Here is a 22,233-nt window from a genome sequence, read left to right as displayed (position 1 = left end):
ATGGGTTCGGGATGTTATGTGGTTGTGTGTGTTCTATTAACATGTTCGTGTGTTCATTATTGTCGACACCGTCACCGAGAGTGACGTGACCATCGTTTCGTGCAGCTGTTCCGTGTTGAAGTCTCGTTCAATAAAAACCAACTCTCGTTGTCGAGCGTCAATAAAAAAAACCAACTCTCGTTGTCGAGCGTGCCCCCCCCCTACAAACGTGTCTCCCCCCCCCCTCAACAAACGTGTCCCCCCCCCCCCACCCCCCTTCAACTAACGTGTCCCACCCCCCCCCCCCCCTTCATGGGTCTGATTCGCCGATTTCCCATGCTGATATCCCCGAAGATTCTCGGGCATCTTCGACAATTTGGCTATAGATTGTCTCATTACACGCTAAATAATATAATTATCGCCTTGTAGTGACCGTAACATAAGGTTCACCTACAGTATTTCGTTATGTTGGTTCTGTCAATGTGTTGGTTGTTTACACTGCATGTCATTTACTTTCTTGGTGGTTTCAGGGATCGCGGGTCCCTAAGGATTACGTGCGTCTCATGACGTCACAGACCATGCTGGATTTGTTTACCTTCAGCACGCTTTGTTTTCCGGTTTTTCTTTTTACAAAATAAACGAGTCACACGGCGTGTGCTCAACGTGCGAAGTTGTGTTCTTAACTTATTGCCAATTTCCACAGCCTAATTATATATATAGGTTTTGGCATAAACATAACTAGGGTGCACTGTACTATCTGCGCACACCCTTTCTGAAGCCTCTCTCTCGCTCTCTCCTCTCTCTCTGTCCCTCCCGCTCTCTCTTTCTCTCTCTCTCGTACGTTTTGTGGAGCACGTTAATTGTCTAGAACACTCCCATTCAGAATGCATTGGTTTACATTTCGCATTGTGTAACACGCAAAAGTCGGACTATCGTGCTCGGGAACACGCTTCAATAGATTAACGTTTCGATGCGCAGGAGGCACGCAATTGCGTGATACCCGGGTGGCACATTTGGGCCCTAGCATTTCTAGAAAGTCAAGATTCAAAAATAATTCCTAGGACCTTTGTTCGTCAGGTCTATCCAACGTTGTAGTAGGTCTAGAGACAGTATTTAGGTTTGCATAGCCCTCAGGAAGGTGGTAAGTGAGTAAATACTGGTAAGTAATTAATGAAGTAACTGTACTCAGCGCTGAACAAGTTGAAGACAGACGCTTCCAGGCCCTCCTGAAGCTCACCCAGGCTGATCGCTAACTGCCTTTTGAGTTATGTGAAGAGGAATCCAACGTGATCTCTACCTAAACTACAGAATAGGTTGTTTATGTAGGTCATCCAAAACGACTGTATGAACAGCCCCCTTTGGACTGTGCTAGAAACAGTCAGTCAAAACAAAATGGATGACAATCGTTACATTCAGATTGGAAAAAGCAACATTTTAAGATAATTTCAGCATAAAAATGTTATTTTATTAAATTTCTAGCAATAATTGTTACATTTAGTTCATAATCTTCAGTCAGTGAATGTATAATGTTTAGTTTCTTAGTGAATGCAATGCTTCCTATCGTTGCCATGGTGAATCATATAGATGGCTACCCCATGAACCAGGAAGTTTTATGTTGTTTGAGTCAACTTCTTTGCCTTGTATAACATTAGCCACCTAGGCTGCTATGTGTTCTCTTATGTAACTGATGATGTGATCTCAGTAAAAAGCTAGATCTTTATTCTCTTCTTTGGGCCAGACCAGGAGGACGTGTTTCTGTGGATCACAGAGGAGCTTGATGTTCACTTTGCTTCTTCCGTCTGCGTCTTCTGGTCCAGGTGGGGGTCAGCAGAGAGGGGGGCCTTCCAGAGACTCTGGGTTCTCACACAGCCATCCCACTCCCGAATTCCATGACTTCATATCCATTTATTGCAAGGCCTCATATTTCCGACGTATATCAACGCCGCATTTCAAAATGCTTTGTGAACCACTGCAGGGCCAGAGCCCCACATTGGATATTCTATGTCCTCTTTCACGTATCAAGAGACCCAGGTCTCTAGCTCACGCTCAGGTGTCCTCGACTTCTGTCCCCTAATGACATCCCTTCCTGCACGGCTAGAATTATAGCATTCCATTATTGGTAATGTTTTTTCGGGCAAAAGCAAAGAGAAGATAAACTTCTGGGTTGCACCACCAAAACACGTGGTCCCGGTCCGTCCCAGAGAGGCAGACATGCCACCCTGGGTCTATGAAATACCCCTGAAGAGTACACGGCGTAAAGATATTGATTCAAATTCCATAAGACTGAGCGGCTGAGGGGGTAGCAGCATCCAAATCCCATGGCAACAGTAGAAAACGTTGCATTCACTAAAAAACTAAACATCATACTGAGATTAAAAGGCTTGTCAACCATTCTTTTAGGGCAAAAAGAACCTTGAACTACATGACGTATTGCTGTTTCTAGAACAGTCCATAGGGGCTAAAACGTTTATACGTTAGTTGTGGACAACCTATACAAACAAGCTATTCTGTGGTTTAGGTGGGAGGAGGACGGAGGACACAGAGTGAAGAGAGAGTGGGGCCTGGCGTGGAGAGGGGACGGGGGGACTCAGAGTGAAGAGAGAGTGGGGCCTGGCGTGGAGAGGGGAGGGGGGGACTCAGAGTGAAGAGAGAGTGGGGCCTGGCATGGAGAGGGGACGGGGGGGACTCAGAGTGAAGAGAGAGTGGGCTGGCGTGGAGGGGGACGGGGGGACTCAGAGTGAAGAGAGAGTGGGGCCTGGCGTGGAGAGGGGACGGGGGGACTCAGAGTGAAGAGAGAGTGGGGCCTGGCGTGGAGAGGGGACGGGGGGACTCAGAGTGAAGAGAGAGTGGGGCCTGGCGTGGAGAGGGGACGGGGGGACTCAGAGTGAAGAGAGAGTGGGGCCTGGCGTGGAGAGGGGACTGGGCTGGGGATGTGGAGCAGTAATTGGTTTCTGTTGACCAGTAAACCTTCCACATGCAAACCCACAAGCAATTAGGTAAAAAAGTCTAAGCTGTATCTGTCTGTCTTAGACGTTCACACACGTTTCTGTGTGTGTGCGTGCTTACATTCACACCTGTGTGTGTGTGTGCATGTGGGTGCATGCATGTGTGCATGCTTGCTTGTGAGTGTGTGCAGGCTGATTGCGTGCATGTTTGTGTGTGTGTGGGTGCTTGCATGCGTGCGTGTTTGTGTATTTATGCTCGTTTGTGTGTGCGCGTGGGTGCGTGCATGTGTGTGTGTGTAGGCTAAGGTAGGGTGACCAGATTTGAGTTTGTGAAAAAGAGGACACTTCGTCGCGGGGGGGGGGGGGGGGGGGGGCGAAAACATGGGTATTTTTTCTTTAGTTCGTCCGTGAACTTACATTTACGTTTAGGCATGGCTGCAGACAGTGGCGATCCTAGGTCCAATTGCGCCCCGGGCAAGATTGTTGACGGGCTCTCAACGAGTGCTCTCAACGAGCACATGAGATCGGTCGCCCAATGACAGACTCTCTCTACAGTCAGCTCGCGCAAGAAGGTGGAACGTAAGGGAGATACCATTTCCAGAACTTGGAAGGCCGTAATAACCATAGACATATACAATGGTAATAACTAGTAGGTTATGTGAAAGACCCAGAAACACAAATATGCGACGAGGCAAAAAAAAAAAAAAAAGATAATATAACAATAATATATATTTTATTTTTTTTTGCGACGAGGCAAAATACCGGACGTTTTTGGAATCCCTGCCGGACGCATTTTTTAGGTCTCGAAAAGAGGACATGTCCGGGAAAAAGAGGACGTCTGGTCACCCTAGCTAAGGAAGAAAGGGGTTCAAATCCACCATTTTGTCCTGGTTTCCTCTCCTCTGGTCCTGTGGTCTCAGATAGCGCATTTCCACCAGTGGGTGCGCTTCGGCCCAGCACGTCTCAGCCCAGTAGTGAAGGTGCGGTATAGCCCAGCTCAGTTACGACTCGCGTTACCACCGCCGACAGTACCCTTATGGTAGGGCGGGGATTAAGCCGAATGGCGATAGCCACGGTAGCTATGTTAGCTTTGTGACCTCATAGCAGCCTGACACAGTGTAGCCTGCTAATAAATCCAAGGAAAAATAAGAATGCGACATAATGAACAAAGAGCAACAATGTAGGACGTCCTAGAAGGACGTCAAACTTTTGCACAACAATTTCTTCAATAAACAAAGCTTTCGCCGTTGTCCAGAAATACCTTGCGGTTACTGGGTTTGTTTGTTATTATCCCCCAGTCGCACGGAAGTGACGATTCTGTCGACCAATCAACAGATGGCGTATGTAGCTCGAACTTGTTTGCCCCCTCTCAGATGTCTCAGTATTCCAATGGAGGAGTACTGCGAGATGAGTACGGCTCATCACGGCTCAGTCCGAACCACGGCCACTTTTGGCGGTGGAAACGTGAACCATGCCGCACCTTTGCATACTGAACTGACCCGCCGGTAGAAAGGCGGCAAGGGTAGACTATAGAGATGGGATTTATGGCTCTTTGAAGGGAGCCGGATCTTGAGGAGACGTTCTTTTCAAAGAGCCGTTCAAAAGACTGGCTCATTCATTTATTTTTAAGAAGCTAGCCTTCTTTATCTGGGAAATAATCACTGGGAGGAATGATAGGGTAAGATTTGGATCAGAATTATTCAGACTTAGACATCGGATATCTGAGTTTGATATATTTTAAATGTTGATTAGAATTTAATTTAAAATGTGTGGACTAGATTTTAATGTCTGATCTGCATTCATTGTAAACATTCCACAAGGTTGTGCTCTGCTTTGACCCTGAGATCACTATTTTGAATCTTTGTATACAATGTGTCGAAGTGTAAATACAGATATTTTCACTTGTTCATCATGTATCACCTTTTTAATTGTAGCACAATAAAAACTAAGCAGGCAACAGTGTTAATTTTGTCAGCTATTTTAGATTTAGTCTTAGTCTTAGTCTTTTGACGAAAATGCTTATTATATTTAGTCACATTTTAGTCATTGTTTTCCTTTGTAGTTTTAGTCTAGACGAAAAGTCTAGACACTACACAAGCAGGTCCGCACTGTTCCTGCCAAACCCGCACGGATTCCGTACTGTTTCCGTGCGGTTTAGCACCTTTACCGCGCCATTCTAGGGCCAGTTGGGTTGGTCGCTTTGGTCGCTCTGGGTCGCTCCTTGCCCATAGAAAGTGAATGACTTCCGGCGATTTGGTCGCTCAATTCGCGTTCTGGTGTGGACGGACAGTTACGTCGGCCAACGACGGCGTTCACACCAAAAAGCGAATTGCGCTGCAAATACGCTTGGTCCGCGTCATAAAAAATCATCGCTCATGACGTACAATTAAATTTTGCATACCACATTTAAAGAGCCGTATGCTTTTAGTACAGACAGCCATATCAAAGTAGTGAACTCCCATAGGCCTGACAATTTGGCCATATTGCAGGAGACGGTTTTGCTTGTTGGAATAAGTGCTTCGACAGCATGTAGGCCAGTGATTACCCTCCAATATAGGCCTATATATATTAAAAAAATCCTAAAATGTAATTACAACCGAGAACAAAAAAACGGTGTGTGCTGTAGGCCTACTAGGCTAGTTAAAATATGTTTCACTGATCTGCATCTGGCAAATCATGATCTGCACTCATTCGTCAACAAATTGACATTGGCGCACATGGCAAATTTGCATAGGCGGACAGGACTGGCTGGCTCCGCAAGGCAAATAAGGGAACATATTTATCTATCTACTAGGCCTATCTGTCCTATCTATCCATCTATCAACGGGTGTAGTTTAATATGATGTATTTTGTGTATGTCCAGTCAGACTTGTCTCCCTTGTTCTGTGGTGGTCTTGTAGGCTACATTCCTGTGAGCCGAATCACCTAAATGAATTCCCGACGATTTGTGTCGTTTGGTGTTAATAAAGACTTGACTAGGTTAGCTATCTATCTATCTAGACTATTTATTTAAATGATAGACCTCAGGCTCCGTGAATAGTGGGGAATAGCGGGAATGGAGGGATAAAATACAAGAGATAGGCCGATATCCCTTGTCATTTCAATTAGTCTTTGTGCATGTGACGATTTCAAAAAAAGGTGTTTTGTTTAAAGCATGTACTACACGCGATTGGTTGGTTAGATTGGTGTATGGGAGAGCAAATGAAAATGATTCCCACTTAATACGAACGTTCTAATCGCAAATATTTCTATAAATAGGCCTACTCCCGCGTAGTGCATCACTTGGTATCAAATCACTATGGGATTTTGCACGTCATTATCTATGGTAACACAAAACAGAAAACACAGCTGTCATTATCACTGTCACTGAGGGCGATACACTTCTTATGACAATGTAGGCCTATTCGAAGACGCTTTTGGATAAAAGCCGTCTGCTAAATTGTCGTTTGTCAGCTGTCTAGTCCTCTATTAAACTGAATTTAAGTGACAAGTTGTTCCGTTGCATTATTCATTTGCATTATTGTTTTTTGAGAGGACGGGAAATTCGAGGACAGGACGTGATCCTGATTGTGTCAGATGGCGAGTCAAAACTTTGAAGAAAAGACACCGACAAGGAGAAACACACACACTCACACTCATGCACATTCAACACGTTTTTGAAGGGCACAAACGGCCACTGTTATTCCTTTTGTGTGCACACATTTTGTTTTCTGATCATTTGGATCCTATTTTAGAATTTTGTATAAATTGAACATTTCTTTTTATTCATTGTTAAAATAATTACAAGATTGGCTACTCAACAGTATTTCTTCTGCCTGATTCATTATTACTGCTCACGTGTCTGCCGTCTTCTGATACTTGCCGTGGTCTTATACCAGTCCAACTTGATATTATACTGTCTGTAATTCACTTTTATATTCCTAAAATTGGTTACACAATGCTAACTGGAGAGAAAGTGAATCCCCACGCTGACCATGTGAGAGAGGCAGTCGCATTAAACAAAGACCTTGAACGATGTGCGATCTACGAGAGAGACACAGAGGAACTTTCCTACGAGGCTTTTGTCAGGATATAAAACAAAGGGTCAGAGAAAAAAAGAAATATGTTGGCGTTTTGGCACTTTGTAGCCTACATTCACAGGGCTCTCAAGTCTCACGCATTCGGCGTGAGACACACGCAATTCAAACCCATGCACACGCTCACACGGCACACTTCGTATTTCTCACGCAGAGAAATTATGAAGGTATTATTGTAGCAAAAGTCTTTAGCACCTGTAACTGCAAGATTTTGAATGCGTGCACTAAAGTCACAGTACATTTGAAGTCGTAAATATTTTTTCTACCATTGTAACAAAAAATAGGGTCTATGAGTACGCAAGTCTGTGTTACAGGTGCACAAATCATTTTGCTACAATCATTGCAGCGCAGTTGGTGCGCAAAACACATTCGCACACCGTGTGTTTCATAAATCTGAGAACATGCCCAAAATGTGTGCAAGAGCCCCTTTTTATAGGTAAAAACATCTAATTGCCGAAATTGAGTGATAGGTTATACAATTAGAACAAACAACGGTGGGCCTCTTCATAACTAATTTACTATATTTTTTTAATTAATTCATGTATTTTTATTTTATTTTTACAAACCTTAATTGTTGGCGCCCCCCTCAGGTACTTGGTACCCTACGCACTCTGCGTACTCTGCGTATAGGGGAGCGGCGAGCCTGCGCTCCATCGTTCCAACCTCTCGGTCGTATGCGGGCTCCTCCGGCTGGACTCCTCCAGCTGGACTTCTCCCGCTGCTCCGCTGCCGGAGGAGTCCGCTTTCGACAGAGAGGTATGAACAATGGAGCGTCGGAGAAATGATATGGACCCGAAGTGAACCGACAGCAGTCCATGAAAACATATTTCTCGAATGCCGCCTGTGTTTGTTGTTGTTGGGACGTAGCAGTAAACTGGAAGTGGCTCTGTAACCACTTGTTGAAAGGGCTACAGCGCTACCTAGGGTAGCGGATTCAGCTATGCTCCGGCCATTATTAGATTCTCTTAAAGGCCATGTACGTTCGGATAAGTGACAAATGGTCCTCGACACGACGGCTACAACTGATCAAAATCAGAACCTCTTCTCTGAGCAGAATGGAATGGTAAACTGGAAACCCTCTACTGGGGAAGGACAAGTACTGCATCAAGGGACAACTTATGTTGACAGGAAAAAACAAACATCAACGTCACTGACAGACATTTATTATCATGCATCTGAAATATTAAGACTGGTCCATCTTAAATGAACCATTGCAGACAGGGGTGACCTACTAAGGGGAAAGGTCTATGTACATGGAGTGTCCTTCATCAGGACACCTGCAGGCTGAGCGTGGGAGTCTAGTGCAGACCTTGAAGCATCGAGGAGCCTGCATGAAAACGGTCGCTTCTATCGTTCAAGTAGGTTCCAGGTGCATGCCTGTGCACTCCAGATGGGTCCTCAGCAGGGGTTGAGCCTCACACACATCGGACAGCAGTGAAGGTCGGGCATCTCCCTTCAAACTCGTCTCCTTTGGTCATCCCAGAACCAATCAGACCTTCAGATTTCTTCTGTCTTTTTTGGAAGTAGAGTGGGAGGCACTCACAATCCCGTGTCTCTGAACTCTGTTTAGTCCATTACGCGTCTTGCGTATGCCTGTCACGAGTCGTCCATGCTCTCCAGGCAGCCCTTTTGGAACCCCTTGGGGGCCTCCTCAGAGTCCTCCGTGGCCGCGCTGTCAGACTCCTCCTCGATGGCGAAGTGCACGTCAGCGGAGGAGCAGAGGGAGCTGATGCTGCTCTGCTCCAGGCACAGGGCGCAGGCCAGCGGGGACAGGGCCCGCCCCTCGAACACAACCCCCCCCTGCGGGTGGTGCTGGTGCTGGTGGTGGTGGAGGTGTTCTGGAGAGGAGGGCAGCACGTGCTGTTGCACCTGCGCGCCGTAGAGCCCCGGGAAGGACAGCGGGATGCTGCGCCTCCGCGGCCAGGCGCCCCACTCCCGCTGCTCCTCCTCATGGATCAGACGCGTGAACACATTGGTCCTCTTCTTCTCCCGCCTCTTGGAGCGGAGGTAGCCAAGCATGATGCCGCAAAGGAAAACGCCGTAGAAGGAGATGACGATCAGGATGTACAGGTACTCGTTTCCGTTGCTTTGGTCCGGCTGGGACCCCCCCTGGGGGTCCGCCTGCACGAACGAGACCCCGTTGGTGGTGGCGTTGTCTGAGGGATCCATCTGTTTCAACGCAGTGCCAGAGCTTTCTGGAAAAAGGAAAAAACCGTCAAGTTAGGTTGACTGTTCTTTTCCTGGTGCAAATTACACACCATTTTACGCACCAAACCCCCACGGGTGCAGAACACCGCTCCACAAACTAATTGGAGACATGAATAAGTATGCTCAAATCACGTACCTTAACTCATCTGATGCAGTCTAATAAAACACGAGTATGCATGGTATGCTGGCTTACTATTGGTAAATACTCCACTTACCAATGACAGCCGTTGAGGATCCTGTGAAACTCAGCCCTACTGTAGCCGCCCTCGTCTCTCCAGTGGGACGCTGCTGAGGGGGCGCTCTTATTTATACCGGGGCCACGGACCACGTGAGCATTTCTCTTTCTTTTTTTTTCAATCTTTTTCATGGACCATTCTGGGCTCAGAAAGATTACACTGGATCAAACCTTTAGAGAGATATATAAACACCCACACAAAACTTTATGAAACATGTGAAGGAGTATGCAGTACTGAAATGCACAGGGCAAAAGTTCAGAACTTTGCCCTGCACTTCTTCATTCTATTTCAATACTAAAGTGTGGGATGCATTCATGCAAAGATTGAAACGGATCATCTTTTGGATTCTGAACTGTCACGACTTTTGTATTTGTGTGGTGGTGTGACTTAATGACCAAGAACATTGCAGTGTGGGATTAATAATAGGAAAGAGATATAAGGGGCCTCTACGAATGGTCAAATCTCCTAACCTTTATGCCTCCTTTCCTTAACCTTTTAGGAAAACGTCATCGGTTCAAGGAGAGATGAATAGGTGCTTCCTTTCGAACATAGGAAAAGACAACACTGTTTATAATGAATTCGACTCCACTTTTTCTAACCGACGCCATTGCGTTACGGGGAATATTGCTGACCTTTAGTGTCTCTAGCGTGGAACCACAGTTTTCCAAAGTGGAACTACAACAAGTGCTCTTCGATCCATGTGTTATTGTCGTATTGATTTCAATCAGGTTGTCGCCATCAGTGGAATCAATTAGGTCGGACTTGGCCAACGGGAATATGTTGGGCTAATTAAATCCCCATTCAATTGTATTGTCTTCTCTTTCCTTCTTCTGCTTTCCCGCGTCTCTCATGTGTCTTCGCGTAGAGTGGGTACTCTTCGTCGGTGGCATGTTGCTATAAATATTGCCGCCATAATGGATTATGGGATACCAGTATCTCCTTTCCTTTGGTAAAGGTTTCTCAGGAGTAACCTATGCTATAGGAGGATTAAAGGAAGCATCGAGGCTCCTTTCCTAAGCATTTTTAGAATTCAAACCACCTTTCCTCCAAGCACTTCCAGGTCATCTCATTAGGAAAGGAAATTTACTATGCAAAAAAGAGAATTCGTAGAGGCACTAGGAATAATTTTGCTTCCTTTTCTAACCAGAAACTTCTAAAAGCTAAGCCAATGGCAGGAGCTGCACCACTGTGATGCATGCTCGGTAACAGAGTCCTAATTGAAGGGCTTCCCTCTCATTCAAAACTTTTTCAAATAAACTCATCCAATGGACGCCCTCATTTCCTTGAACACACCTGGAAGTCTAAAGAAACACAGTGCACCAATCATATGATATCATACTTAATTTAATCAGCTTCTCTCCCGGAAGGCGAGGGAACATTCACATTATTGGTTGGGCATTGGTTGAGAATTTCAAGGCAGATTCCCAACCTAAGTATCCCCCCCATGATGGAGCTCAGCCGACGGTCAGAGGTTGTCTCAGTAACAGGTTTCTTCCAGATGTAAGAGCATGGAGTATGGAATGGATTCAATTCAGAGGTGGCCTGATCCACGGTCTGCAGGGACCGCTGGGGATCAGGCTTCATGTCTGCACAATATGTCAAAGAAAACCAAATCCAACCGGATCTAACTAGAGGGTCAAGGAACTACTGTGTTGCTTTGCTTTTGGACCACCTGAAAATATGACTTAAGAACTTATTCTATATGAATGGAGGAACAAGCTGGCTCATGCAATATACAGCCAGTAGTGAATGAATGAGGAGCTTGACTGGACTTGTATCAGCCATGAACCTGTGAATGACAAGTCCACACTGGTATGGACCAGTGCTACATCAGAGGAAGTCGGTTCCTTGCCAGTTATAGAAGAAAAAAGAAAATACATACATAGCATGCAAGAAGTTTCCTGACATTGATGAAATTCATATTACGTGGACCGGTTTCAATTATTTCAGCAAATCTTACTGAAACAACCTTAAACAAACATTCAACTCATTTGTTGCTGTATTCTCCTGTTTGCTCATAAAACTAATAAATTACTTTGAGGAAACATGACATATCATTCTGAAGAATTTACATATATAAGGATTTCCTTCCAGAGGCTTTTGCCTCTCCCACCAGCCCACACAAACACAGAAACACACACACCGTAAAGTCTAGATTCTAAAAGTAATTGATTGGTTACATTGGTTTGCTTTATCCATGCACTGAGGCAGCTATACTACGGTGTCCCCCTGGGCTGGTCAGTAGTACTCTGCAGGCTGCCTGTGTTGTGGTGAGTGGGGGTGTCTCTGCAGCCCATGCTAACCTCCCAACACATGCAGAAGACCAGAAGAACGGGCCAAGCCTATAAATGAGCGGTATTTAAAACATAAACGCAATGCATCGCAAGCACGTCACCAAAGGATGGGAGTTTCTCAGAGTGTTACGGCTGACTGCATCGCTGACAGAGGGATTGGTTTCTGCTCCTTCCTCCCATCTGGAACCAACTAACTTTTTGGGACAATATTCTTAATATTCTTACTTGCAGTGTACTTTCAATTTTGGTGTAATATGTTAGGGTTCAAAACAACTTTTGTTTAGGAACTGCAGCATATTTGTTTTGAAACTTAACACCACAAGTGGGTGCAGTCATAAATAATAATTAAAAACAACCTACATATATATATATATATAAAAATAAAAGTGGACAGTGGTTTTGGATTGTTATTCAAGGGCGTTGTGTGAAACGAAATCAGTCCCTGGCAGAAGTACAGAGGTCCCCTCTCAGCATGTCCTGACCTGCAGGGACACGCCCATCACTAGGGTAACGCCCACCAGCAGGGCCATGCCCCTGCCAAGGCCACGCCCACCAGCAGGGCCATGCCCCTGCCAGGGCCAAGCCCACCAGCAGGCCCACGCCCACCAGCAGGGCCACGCCCGGCAACAGGGACACGCCCACCAGTAGGGACACGCCCACCAGCAGGCCAAGCTGGACTCAACCAGACAACCAGCCTGATCTGGATACAAATGATTTCCCGGACACCAAAAACATCAAAAGAAACGTTATAAAATCAGCTGAAAATCAGAAATCAACAGAATTGATCCAGACACCCCAATAGGTGTGCTTCCAAACAATGATTAGCGGGGGTCAGGACAGACAGACAGACAGACGGACAACGTCTTGCGGTAAACCTGAGTGTCTCCTCATGAGGTCCAGCAGGCCATACCCTGAGGAACTCCAAGCAGCACCGGCTGAGAGGGTCACAGCTCTTTTATTAGTCTACAAAGCTAAGCTTGTATCGGCACAGCCTTTTGTCTTCCAGACCATGCAAGAGGTTAGTATAAAATCAGAAATACTACTGAACAAGGGGGCGTTGAAATGCCTCTCCCATGAATAATCCATGTCCCATGGATTATTCTCCCTTCAGACTCTGGGTCCTTTGGTCATCACACAACCAATCACACCTTCAGGTTGCTTCTGTCTTTTTGTAGGATGGGGTGAAAGGGAGGGAAGATTGGGTGAAGGGGGGAGGGCTAGGAGGATGAGGTGAGGGGGGGGGGGGGTTGGTGGGATGGGGTGAAGTGGGGGGGGGGGGCAGGGAAGATCGGGTGAAGGGGTGAGGTCTGGGAGGATGGGGTGCAGGGGGGGGAGAATGGGGTAAAGGGGGTGGGGTGAAGAGGGGTGAGTGGGTAAACGGGGGGGACAATGGGGTGATGGGAGGCGGGTCAGGAGGGCACAAGGGCTCTAGTCGTTGTTGTAGCTTCTCCTTCCTCCCTGCTGGTCTCGTCTCCGTGGCTCGTTGCCTGATGAGGCCTGAAGCTACTGACTGCAGCGCTATTGCCTGCAGCGCTACTGCCTGCAGTACATCCTGGCGATGTCGTCCAGGTAGTGCGTTCTCAGCTCCTTGCGTTTGAGCTTGAAGGTGTCGGTCACCAGGCCGGTCTCGGGCGTCCAGGGCTCCGGGCTGAGCAGCAGCTTGCAGGGGACTTCAAAGCGCTCCAGCTCGCCTGCAGGACGGAACACAGAGACTGTCACCTCACCGTAACCTACTCCCTGCTGCTGCCTCGCTCCTTTGGGCAAGGTGCAACCCCCTGTTCCAGCTTGGATTCCAACAGCACGAGATTTGAGAAAAACGGATTGGGACTAAGAGTTCTAAGAAGGAGGGAGGGTGTTATCCCTATGGTTATGCCCCGCAGCAACTTTGAATAGAAAACCTACAAAAATACCTATCTGACACCACTGGTGTGAATCAGAACTATAATGAGCCACGTTTGGTATGAAATGGACGCAAACCTGGCGCTTCACTATTAGTGTCCAAGGCAGATCCACACACACCGTGGCCTGAGCCCGCCCAGGGTCCGCCCCGCTGGGTCCCAGTGCCTGAGCCCGCCCAGGGTCCCCCCCGTTGAGTCCGCCTAGGGTCCCCCCCGCTGGGTCCCGGTGCCCTGAGCCCACCCAGGGTCCGCCTCGTTGGTCCCTCGCTGGTCCCCTGAGCTCTGTCACGCCAACAACAGATCGCGACTTGAGTGGTCGGCTTAGCTCAGGAGGTAGAGCAGTTGTCTTGTAACCGAAAGGTTGCTAGTCCGATCCCCAGCTCCTCCAAGTGTTGAAGTGTCCCTGAGCAAGACACTCCTGACGAGCTGGCTGTGGCCTTGCATGGTTGACTCTGCCGTCAGTGTGTCAATGTGTGTATTAACCAATGTAAGTCGCTTTGGAAAAAAGCGTCTGCTAAATGCCCGAATTTTAATTGAGTGCGGAGCAGTAGAGAGCGTCCGGGGAACAGGCTAAACTTGGGCTTTACACTCGTCATCTCCAAAAGACGGGCGTATTGTAGTTACAGGGACAAAATGGCACAGATTACTTGTTTATGATAGAAGTCATACTTCTACACGTTAACAAAAAAACTGAGGTCACTGCCCCTTTAAGTGATATAAGGACCTCCAGTCAGACTCCACCTTGGAGGACCACCTTATGAAACATCTAGTGGAGGACTACCTTATGAAACATCTAGTGGAGGACCACCTTATGAGACAACCAGTTGAGGACCACCTTATGAGACAACTAGTGGAGGATCAACTTATGAAACATCTAGTGGAGGACCACCTTATGAAACATCTAGTGGAGGACCACCTTATGAGACATCTAGTGGAGCACCACCTTATGAAACATCTAGTGGAAGACCACCTTATGAGACATCTAGTGAAGGACCACCTTATTAAACATCTAGTGGAGGACCACCTATGAGACATCTAGTGGAGGGCAACCTTATGGAACATCTAGTGGAAGACCACCTTATGTTGCATGTAGTGGAGGACCACCCTATTAAACCTCTAGTGGAGGACCACCTTATGAGACATCTAGTGGAGGACCGCCTTGTGAAACATCTACTTGAGGACCACCTTATGAAACAGCCTCCCACGCATCAGAGACACCAGTTCCTATATACATATATTTTCATTAATTGATAAACTGAAAATAATTCAATAATGTAGTTAAAGGTTTAAAGCGAGCAGCCTTTACTGTGCGTTTACACCAAAAGCTGCAAAGCGTTTTGAGCGATAAACGCCCATTCACTTTCTATTAGACATGAGCGATAAAGCGATTGGAGCGAAGTCAGCGAACGCTTGAGCGATAGCTTTAAAGCTGTAAAGCTGTAAATAAGAGTTGAAAACAGCTCAACTCTATGCAAATGAGCTAGTAGCGTTTCGACTGTAAATGGCCGCCAGCGAATCGGAATGTAGATGTCTCTCGTCGGCGTGGGTGGTCCCAGTAAACATTAGCGAGAAAATGCAAGAGCGATATGAGCTGTAAATATTTTGGACAGCGTTGCGTTTTGAGCTATTTGGCGATTTTGCATCTTTCACTGCTTTTGGTGTGAACGTACGGTTAGACCATGGATAGAAGGGGCCTGTGTATCATCAGACACACATCCCTGAATCCCATCACAGCTCTCACCTGCGAGCGCAGCTTCAGAAATGACCTCCAGGGCCATCTCCTCCACGGCCTGGTGCTGGCAGAGCTCTTCCCATGAGCCTCTCACACCACGCTTGGACGCCAGTTCCAGTAGCTGCTTCTGATTGGGCACCATGAAGCCAATCACGTATGACTCCTCACTGCACAGCACAGCACAGCACAGCATGGTGAGGAGGTTATTGGACACCACACACACACACACACACACACACACACACACCACACACACACACACACACACACACACACACACACACACACACACACACACACACACACACACACAAACACACACACACCACACACACACACACACACACACACACACACACACACACACACACACACACACACACACACACACACACACAGGGTTAGGAGGTTAAGGGCATGTGATAGTTAGTAGTGGTGAGCTAAGTTAATAGTGGTGAGCTAAGTTTGAGCTACTTAGCTCACCACTATGCCACTTAATAACAATCTGTTTAAAAAAGTCTGTCTATATTTCACACCTGTCTATGCTGCATCTATTTGATATATTATTATCATTATTATTATTATTATTATTATTATTAGGGGTCCTACGAAATCCGTAGGAACCCTATTGTAATCGTTGGTATTATTAGGTGTCCTACGAAATACGTAGCAACCCTATTGTAATCGTTGGTATTATTATTATTATTATTATTATTATTATTATTATTATTATTAGGGGTCCTACGAAATCCGTAGGAACCCTATTGTAATCGTTGGTATTATTATTATTTGTCTTTTCCTGACGAAATCGACCATATCTCAAAAACAACAGGGTCAAAAGTCCTGAAAATTGGCTGGCTTGTAGAACTCGTGAACTTTAGGTGGCGCTATAACAAGCCTTTGAATTGCAACATACCCAACAGGCTGCCATTTCCACTAGGATAGTGCAATATGTATGAAACTTATTATACATGCACCATTAGTCATAATGAATAACTTTTACACTGCAACCCATACGGTCAGACCATTTGGATATAGTGCAGTGACCACAACTTGACCAAACACCCACACATTAACTCCATTGGCGCCGAAAGTGGTAAAAGCTGCAAACTCAGCACACATGTACCAGGTGACTGTGGGACTACATGGTGTTAGATTCATAGCAATAAGGACAAAGACGGCAGAGATATACATTTTAAAGTATAATACATGCATATCTCAGATTTTTAAACAGCTCTAACATTGCGTCAAAAACACTTAGGCTCGGCAGTCGAATATGGCTATGGTCTATAGTCTATTTGGCCTACCAATTCCAAATTTCAAGTCGATATCTGAAAATAGCAATTGGATGCATTTGTTTGAAGTTGTCTTTCTGAACCGCGGCCATTCTACAATGCAGGCTGGGCCTTAAAGCGGTACACACGTGATTAAAAATAACTTCAGTTTGACAGTGGATTTTGACACAGTATGCGTTAGAAACATGGTTGGTGTTTGTTTTCATATTTTAACTTCCGGTAAAGGGATAGGGTTAGGCCTTAGGGTTAGGGTTACTGTGCGTTCACACCAAACGCGACGGGGCGACAAGATCCCATACAAAGTGAACGTAGAGACGCGTTTCGGGCAAATTATTCGCTAGAGAAAAAGTTTTGATTTGTCGCGCCACACGCGTGTTAGGCCTTAGGGTTAGGGTTAGGCCATAGGGTTAGGACCCCTTCATGGTTGCTTGCAACTATATTTATTAATGTTATTATTATATTTTTTATTTTATTCTAACTATTTAATGTCCAGTTCTTGTTTCTCTTATTCTTTTCACAGACAGACAGACAGACAGACAGACAGACAGACAGACAGACAGACAGACAGACAGACAGACAGACAGACAGACAGACAGACAGACAGACAGACAGACAGACAGACAGACAGACAGACAGACAGACAGACAGACAGACAGACAGACAGACAGACACACACCTGTTGCCATAGACACAGATGTTGTCCACCAGTGGGCAGTTCTTCAGCACCGCCTCCACTTTCCCCAGCGACACATACTCTCCAGCCTGGAGCTTCACCAGGTCCTTCTTACGGTCTGCAGCAGGAGAGACACCTTAGCATCCTCTGTATGCTCATCACACCCATATCACTCTCTTCCTCCCCACTCCCTCCCTCCCTCCCTCCCCCCTCCCTCCCTCCTCCCTGTCTCCCCCTCCCTGCCTCCCTCTCCCCCCTCCCTCACTTATTAGTACTCCCTTCCCCCCTCCCTCCCTGCCTTCCCCCTCCCCCCCTCCCTCCCTCCCCCCCTCCCTCCCTCCCCCTCCTCCTCCATCACTCCTCCCTCTCTCCCCCTCCTCCTTCTCCCTCCCTCCTCCCTCCCTCCTCACCAATGATCTTCAGACTGCCATCGTGGTGGACCTCTCCCACGTCTCCGGTGCAGAACCACCTCTGCCCGCAGTCGTCAACAAAGAAGTCCTCCTGGTCCTTAGAATCCTTCTTGTAGTAACCCATTGATACGTTGCCTCCACCAATCAGGATCTCTCCCCGTGGGTAGGGCTTATCGGTGCTACGGTAACCAGCTACAACAGGAGGAGAGGAGGTGAACTATGACATGTAGGCCACAAAATATAACAAGAGAAGTAACCACCAAGAGATTCAGCAGTTGGAGTTTGATGCTCAGAGGAACGTTCTGAGAAGAGCTGCAGCTAGACAATTATATTATAATGATATGAGGAGATATGATATGAGATATGATAGGAGGGGATATTGGATATGATCTGAGGGGATATGAGATATGATGATATGAGGTGATATTATATATGTTGTGAGGGAGATATGACATGAGATGATATATGAGGGAGATATGATTTAGGGAAATATGATATGAGGTATGATATGAGGTAGTTATGATTTGAGGGAGATATGATATGATAGGATATGATATAAGGGAGATAGGATATGATATATGATGGAGATATGATCTGATGAGGGTAATATATAATATGAGGGAGATAGGATATGAGATATGATATGAGGAGATATGAAATGAGGAAGATATGATAGGGGATATGATATGAGGTATGATATATGATATGAGGAGATATATGAGGAAGATATGATAGGGGATATGATATGAGGTATGATATATGATATGAGGAGATATATGAGGACGATATGATATGAGATAGGATATGAGATATGACATATGATATGAGGAGATATGATATGAGGAAGATATGATAGGGGACATGATATTAGGCATGATATATGATAAGAGGAGATTGATTTGAGGGAGAGTGCACAATACTTTTCCCAAGTAACTCACCTTCCACCCAGTCTTTCAGCTTGACTTCAGAACATACCAGTGGTCCTCCCACTCTCCCAGTGCTGTAGTCCCACACTGTAACCACACACACACACACACACACACACACACACACACACACACACACACACACACACACACACACACACACACACACACACACACACACACACACACAAAGACAGACAAGCTATTTATCTTCATTGACGTTGGTGAACATTCCTCCCTTCTTGCCCCATCAAGGAACTTCCATCGAACCCCCCCACTGAAGGGTCATATGACTTGAGGGCTGCCTATGATAACAATGGTCTGAGGAAGAGACTGGGAGACTGGTTGAGTGGCTGATCCAGGAGTGGCCCAGTACAACCCAGGATGGAGGATGTACACTTTACCAAACGTGCTGGACTAAGGCCAAACATCCCATCTGACAATCAGTCCTTCCAGCAGGGGGATAACAACATCATGTTGATAACAGAAACAACCATTTTCTCTAACATTTGGATTGAGTTGGTAGCTGTGTGGGCACACCCCTGAACACGGTTCTGATACCATGCTACACATATAGGAATATGTATATAGCTATGTATATGTATGTATTTATGTATAAATATATATATTTATATGTAGATGTATATATGTGTCTATATATGTATGTTTTCTATATGTATATATAGAGTATATGTATATTTATATGTATATATGTATAAACATACACATACATAAATACATACATACCTTCCTACCTACCTACCTACCTACCTACCTACCTACCTACCTACCTACTACATACATACATACATATATATATATATTTATATATATGTATACATACATGAATATATATATGTGTGTGGAGGTCCTTACGCTGGCTGAGGGTGCCCCCCCCGCAGGTCTCCGTCAGGCCGTAGCCCTGCACCACCGGGCAGCACAGACACACGTTCATGAAGCGGTGTGTGGCGGCGGAGAGGGGCGCCCCCCCCGACAGCACCGCCCGCGTCCGGCCCCCCAGCAGGGCCCGCACCTTCCGGAACACCAGCCTGGGAGCAGGGGGAAGGGGGACAACATAAACTCGGTTTAGAGGAGACCCCGGGAGTAACCTGTGAATGTGCTATTACCATTTGTGTTTTGTCTGTGTGTTTTATGTTATGGGCGGACCTAGTGGATTTGGTTGTGTTTCTCGAAAAGTGGATGCCTTTATTTCAATGCAACCTGATTTGGAAATGCCCGACCGCAGTTCAAAGGAAAGGTGGAACAACTGCTCTAAACCGCTAGACCTGATGTGGTCCGATTGCGCGCTACAATAACGCCATGGTGTGTGGCGCGTTTCATATGCAACGTCATTCATTATAACACTTATACACAACGACTGCCCTTTCTTAAAGAAAATAATCACAGAGTGACCAGAGATCATAACCATGGGGACAACACGCTCCCTCCTTCCTAGAAACTCAACCCAAAACACATTTTTTAAATCTCCTAGGGGTGGACTCCCAGCAGAAACAGGGGGTTCACTTCCACTTTAAACCAAACAAACCTAAGATTGAACGCATGAAGAAGGCTGGAGAGAATAACGCTAAAGACCTCTTGCCCGTGGTCTTTAGCGTCGTTGGCTCATTAGCCACCAAGGCTAATGGGGGTATTGACGGGAAGGGTTTTAGACTGGACAGATCAGAAATGACCTCAGAGAATGAGGTCTAGCAGAGAATTAACCACAATATGATTTATTCTCCAGTATGTGACACACATCACGCAAAACAACCCACTCCCGAATAACCCTGAATGTCCACTATATGCCACAGACGACGTCCACCATTGGGTTTTTTGCAATCACGTAACTTTTAGAAACATTTTTGCACAGAAGTTATGATTGATTCATTTGTGACAGCAGTTGATGAATGGAGGGAAATGCAGACCGGGAGAAATCAAAACATGTATGGGGGAGGATGGAAGGAAAAACTATGTAAAAGCACTGACGAGAGAGAAGACAAGCGATGACATGATGATTATGGTCTGGAGGACAGGAAGCGGGGGAGATCATGAGGCTATAGGAGTAGTAATGTTTGTACAGTCAGGGTCTTGGAGTGAAGTCAGAGTGCTGGGAGATTATGGGGCTATAGGAGAAGTTACAGGCTGAAGTCTCTTCACTCAGGGTCTTGGAGTGAAGAGAACAAGGAGATGTGTGACTGACGCATGTGTAAAACCTAACATGTGCAGCATTGACACATTGATGCAGGCCATTAAAAATGTGTTTATTGGCAGGTCTCATGTGCCCGCCTCATACCACCCACTTGTCACACAGCGGCGTGCCGAGGCCCAGGCTGAGCTGCTCCAGCTTGTAGTGGTAGGCCAGGACGAAGAGGGTCCGCTGCAGGCTGCTCATCTCCTCCACCTTGCCCATCACGCTCTTGTAGATGCGGTCCATGATCTCCTGTGGAGGAGCGCGTCGAGAGAGAGACAGAAAGAGAAAGAGAGAGAGAATGTGTGAGAGAGAGAGAGAGAGACAGAAAGAGAAAGAAAATGTGTGTGAGAGAGAGAGAGAGAGAGAGAGAGAGAGAGAGAGAGAGAGAGAGAGAGAGAGAGAGAGAGAGAGAGAGAGAGAGAGCGAGAGAGCGAGAGAGAGAGAGAGAGAGAGAGAGAGAGAGAGAGAGAGAGAGAGAAAGAGAGAGAGTGAGAGAGAGAGAGAGAAAGAGAAAGAGAAAGAGAGAGATACCGCTAGATTGGTGAACATTGTATACCAGTCAGACAGAAGATAACCCAAAAGCATTAGAAGTTTGATGGGGACGAGTTTTTCTAAAATGTGGGTCCCAGACTACTGTCTCCTTTCCCTGCGGACCTAGTCCAGCCCAGCAGCCAGCCACCCCCCTGATACTGTCCCTCCCTTGGGTCCACCTCAGCTACTAACACAGCCACCAGGCCTGGCCCCAGCCCCAGCCCCAGCATTCCTGCGCGGTGTGTCAGGTCTGCTGCAGTGTGGGGTGACAGGGAGCTGGCTCTCGTACAAAGGAGCTCTCAGATGTACCGTCCACAGGTCTGCTACGAAAAGCTTAATATATAGTGTCAAGATAGTCTCTGGCAAGAGAAGAAGACATTGTAAGGGTGAGTCTGCCTCCAGCTCATTATGTCTTCATTATCTGCTCTGGTAAACTGCAGACGACTTCTTATTGGCCAGTGGTCTGAGTAACAACGTGTTCAGGTTGAAGTAAGCCAGGCCTCAGCCAGCAGCTGGAGATCAGGAACCCAACAGGAACAGAGACATTGCGTGATATGGATCACCTTGTGGTGTTTAAAGGCTAGTTCCTAATACTAAAAGAGAACTGTGTGTGTGAACACTGGGCCCATAGCATCAAAGTCTGGCTTTTGTTCGTTCCATGCTTATTTGGTAACGTGGTCCAACTTCTCTGTGGTTGTTCAGCAGAGAAGCATGCTGCGCCTCAGAGCAGCAATGGTCTGAGGCGGATGCTGGGACTCTGTTTATGGGACTGGTATCGTGAGATGCTGAGCTCCAGTTTTGTGGGACTGGACACTGTGTCGCTTTCCGACTGCTCTTGG

General features: G+C 46.4%; 2 protein-coding genes and 1 pseudogene across 3 annotated transcripts in view; all 3 read right to left on the bottom strand.

Annotated features, from left to right (window-relative positions):
* Positions 1 to 8,319, bottom strand: part of LOC130405700 (fatty acid CoA ligase Acsl3-like) — a 15,993-nt pseudogene extending 7,674 nt beyond the window's left edge.
* Positions 8,320 to 8,471: 152 nt separating this feature from the next.
* LOC130406232 (potassium voltage-gated channel subfamily E member 4-like) lies at positions 8,472 to 9,447 on the bottom strand. The gene is made up of 2 exons (XM_056611702.1): positions 9,424 to 9,447; positions 8,472 to 9,191 (listed from the first exon to the last, which is right to left on the bottom strand). The coding sequence occupies exon 2, from the start codon at positions 9,167 to 9,169 to the stop codon at positions 8,597 to 8,599; it is 573 nt and encodes a 190-aa protein (XP_056467677.1). The 5' UTR covers positions 9,170 to 9,191; positions 9,424 to 9,447; the 3' UTR covers positions 8,472 to 8,596.
* Positions 9,448 to 13,076: 3,629 nt separating this feature from the next.
* LOC130406235 (fatty acid CoA ligase Acsl3-like) overlaps positions 13,077 to 22,233 on the bottom strand; it is a 31,926-nt gene continuing 22,769 nt past the window's right edge. For both annotated transcript variants that reach the window (XM_056611704.1, XM_056611705.1), the window contains exons 9-15: positions 20,973 to 21,112; positions 19,549 to 19,721; positions 18,685 to 18,759; positions 17,747 to 17,938; positions 17,340 to 17,454; positions 15,378 to 15,535; positions 13,077 to 13,429 (exon numbers count right to left, since the gene is read on the bottom strand). In XM_056611704.1, the coding sequence (XP_056467679.1) occupies positions 13,272 to 13,429; positions 15,378 to 15,535; positions 17,340 to 17,454; positions 17,747 to 17,938; positions 18,685 to 18,759; positions 19,549 to 19,721; positions 20,973 to 21,112 (1,011 nt within the window). In that variant the 3' untranslated portion in view covers positions 13,077 to 13,271. The remainder of the gene's footprint in view (positions 13,430 to 15,377; positions 15,536 to 17,339; positions 17,455 to 17,746; positions 17,939 to 18,684; positions 18,760 to 19,548; positions 19,722 to 20,972; positions 21,113 to 22,233) is intronic.

The sequence above is a fragment of the Gadus chalcogrammus genome, chromosome 16 (genome assembly GCF_026213295.1).
Source record: "Gadus chalcogrammus isolate NIFS_2021 chromosome 16, NIFS_Gcha_1.0, whole genome shotgun sequence".
Taxonomy (NCBI): domain Eukaryota; kingdom Metazoa; phylum Chordata; class Actinopteri; order Gadiformes; family Gadidae; genus Gadus; species Gadus chalcogrammus.
The sequence above is the reverse complement of the archived record's forward strand: the minus strand, read 5'-3'. Positions and strand labels throughout refer to the sequence as shown.

Coding starts and splice junctions, on each gene's coding strand:
- LOC130406232 (XM_056611702.1), bottom strand. CDS start 9,169: ATGGATCCCTCAGACAACGCCACCACCAACGGGGTCTCGTTCGTGCAG.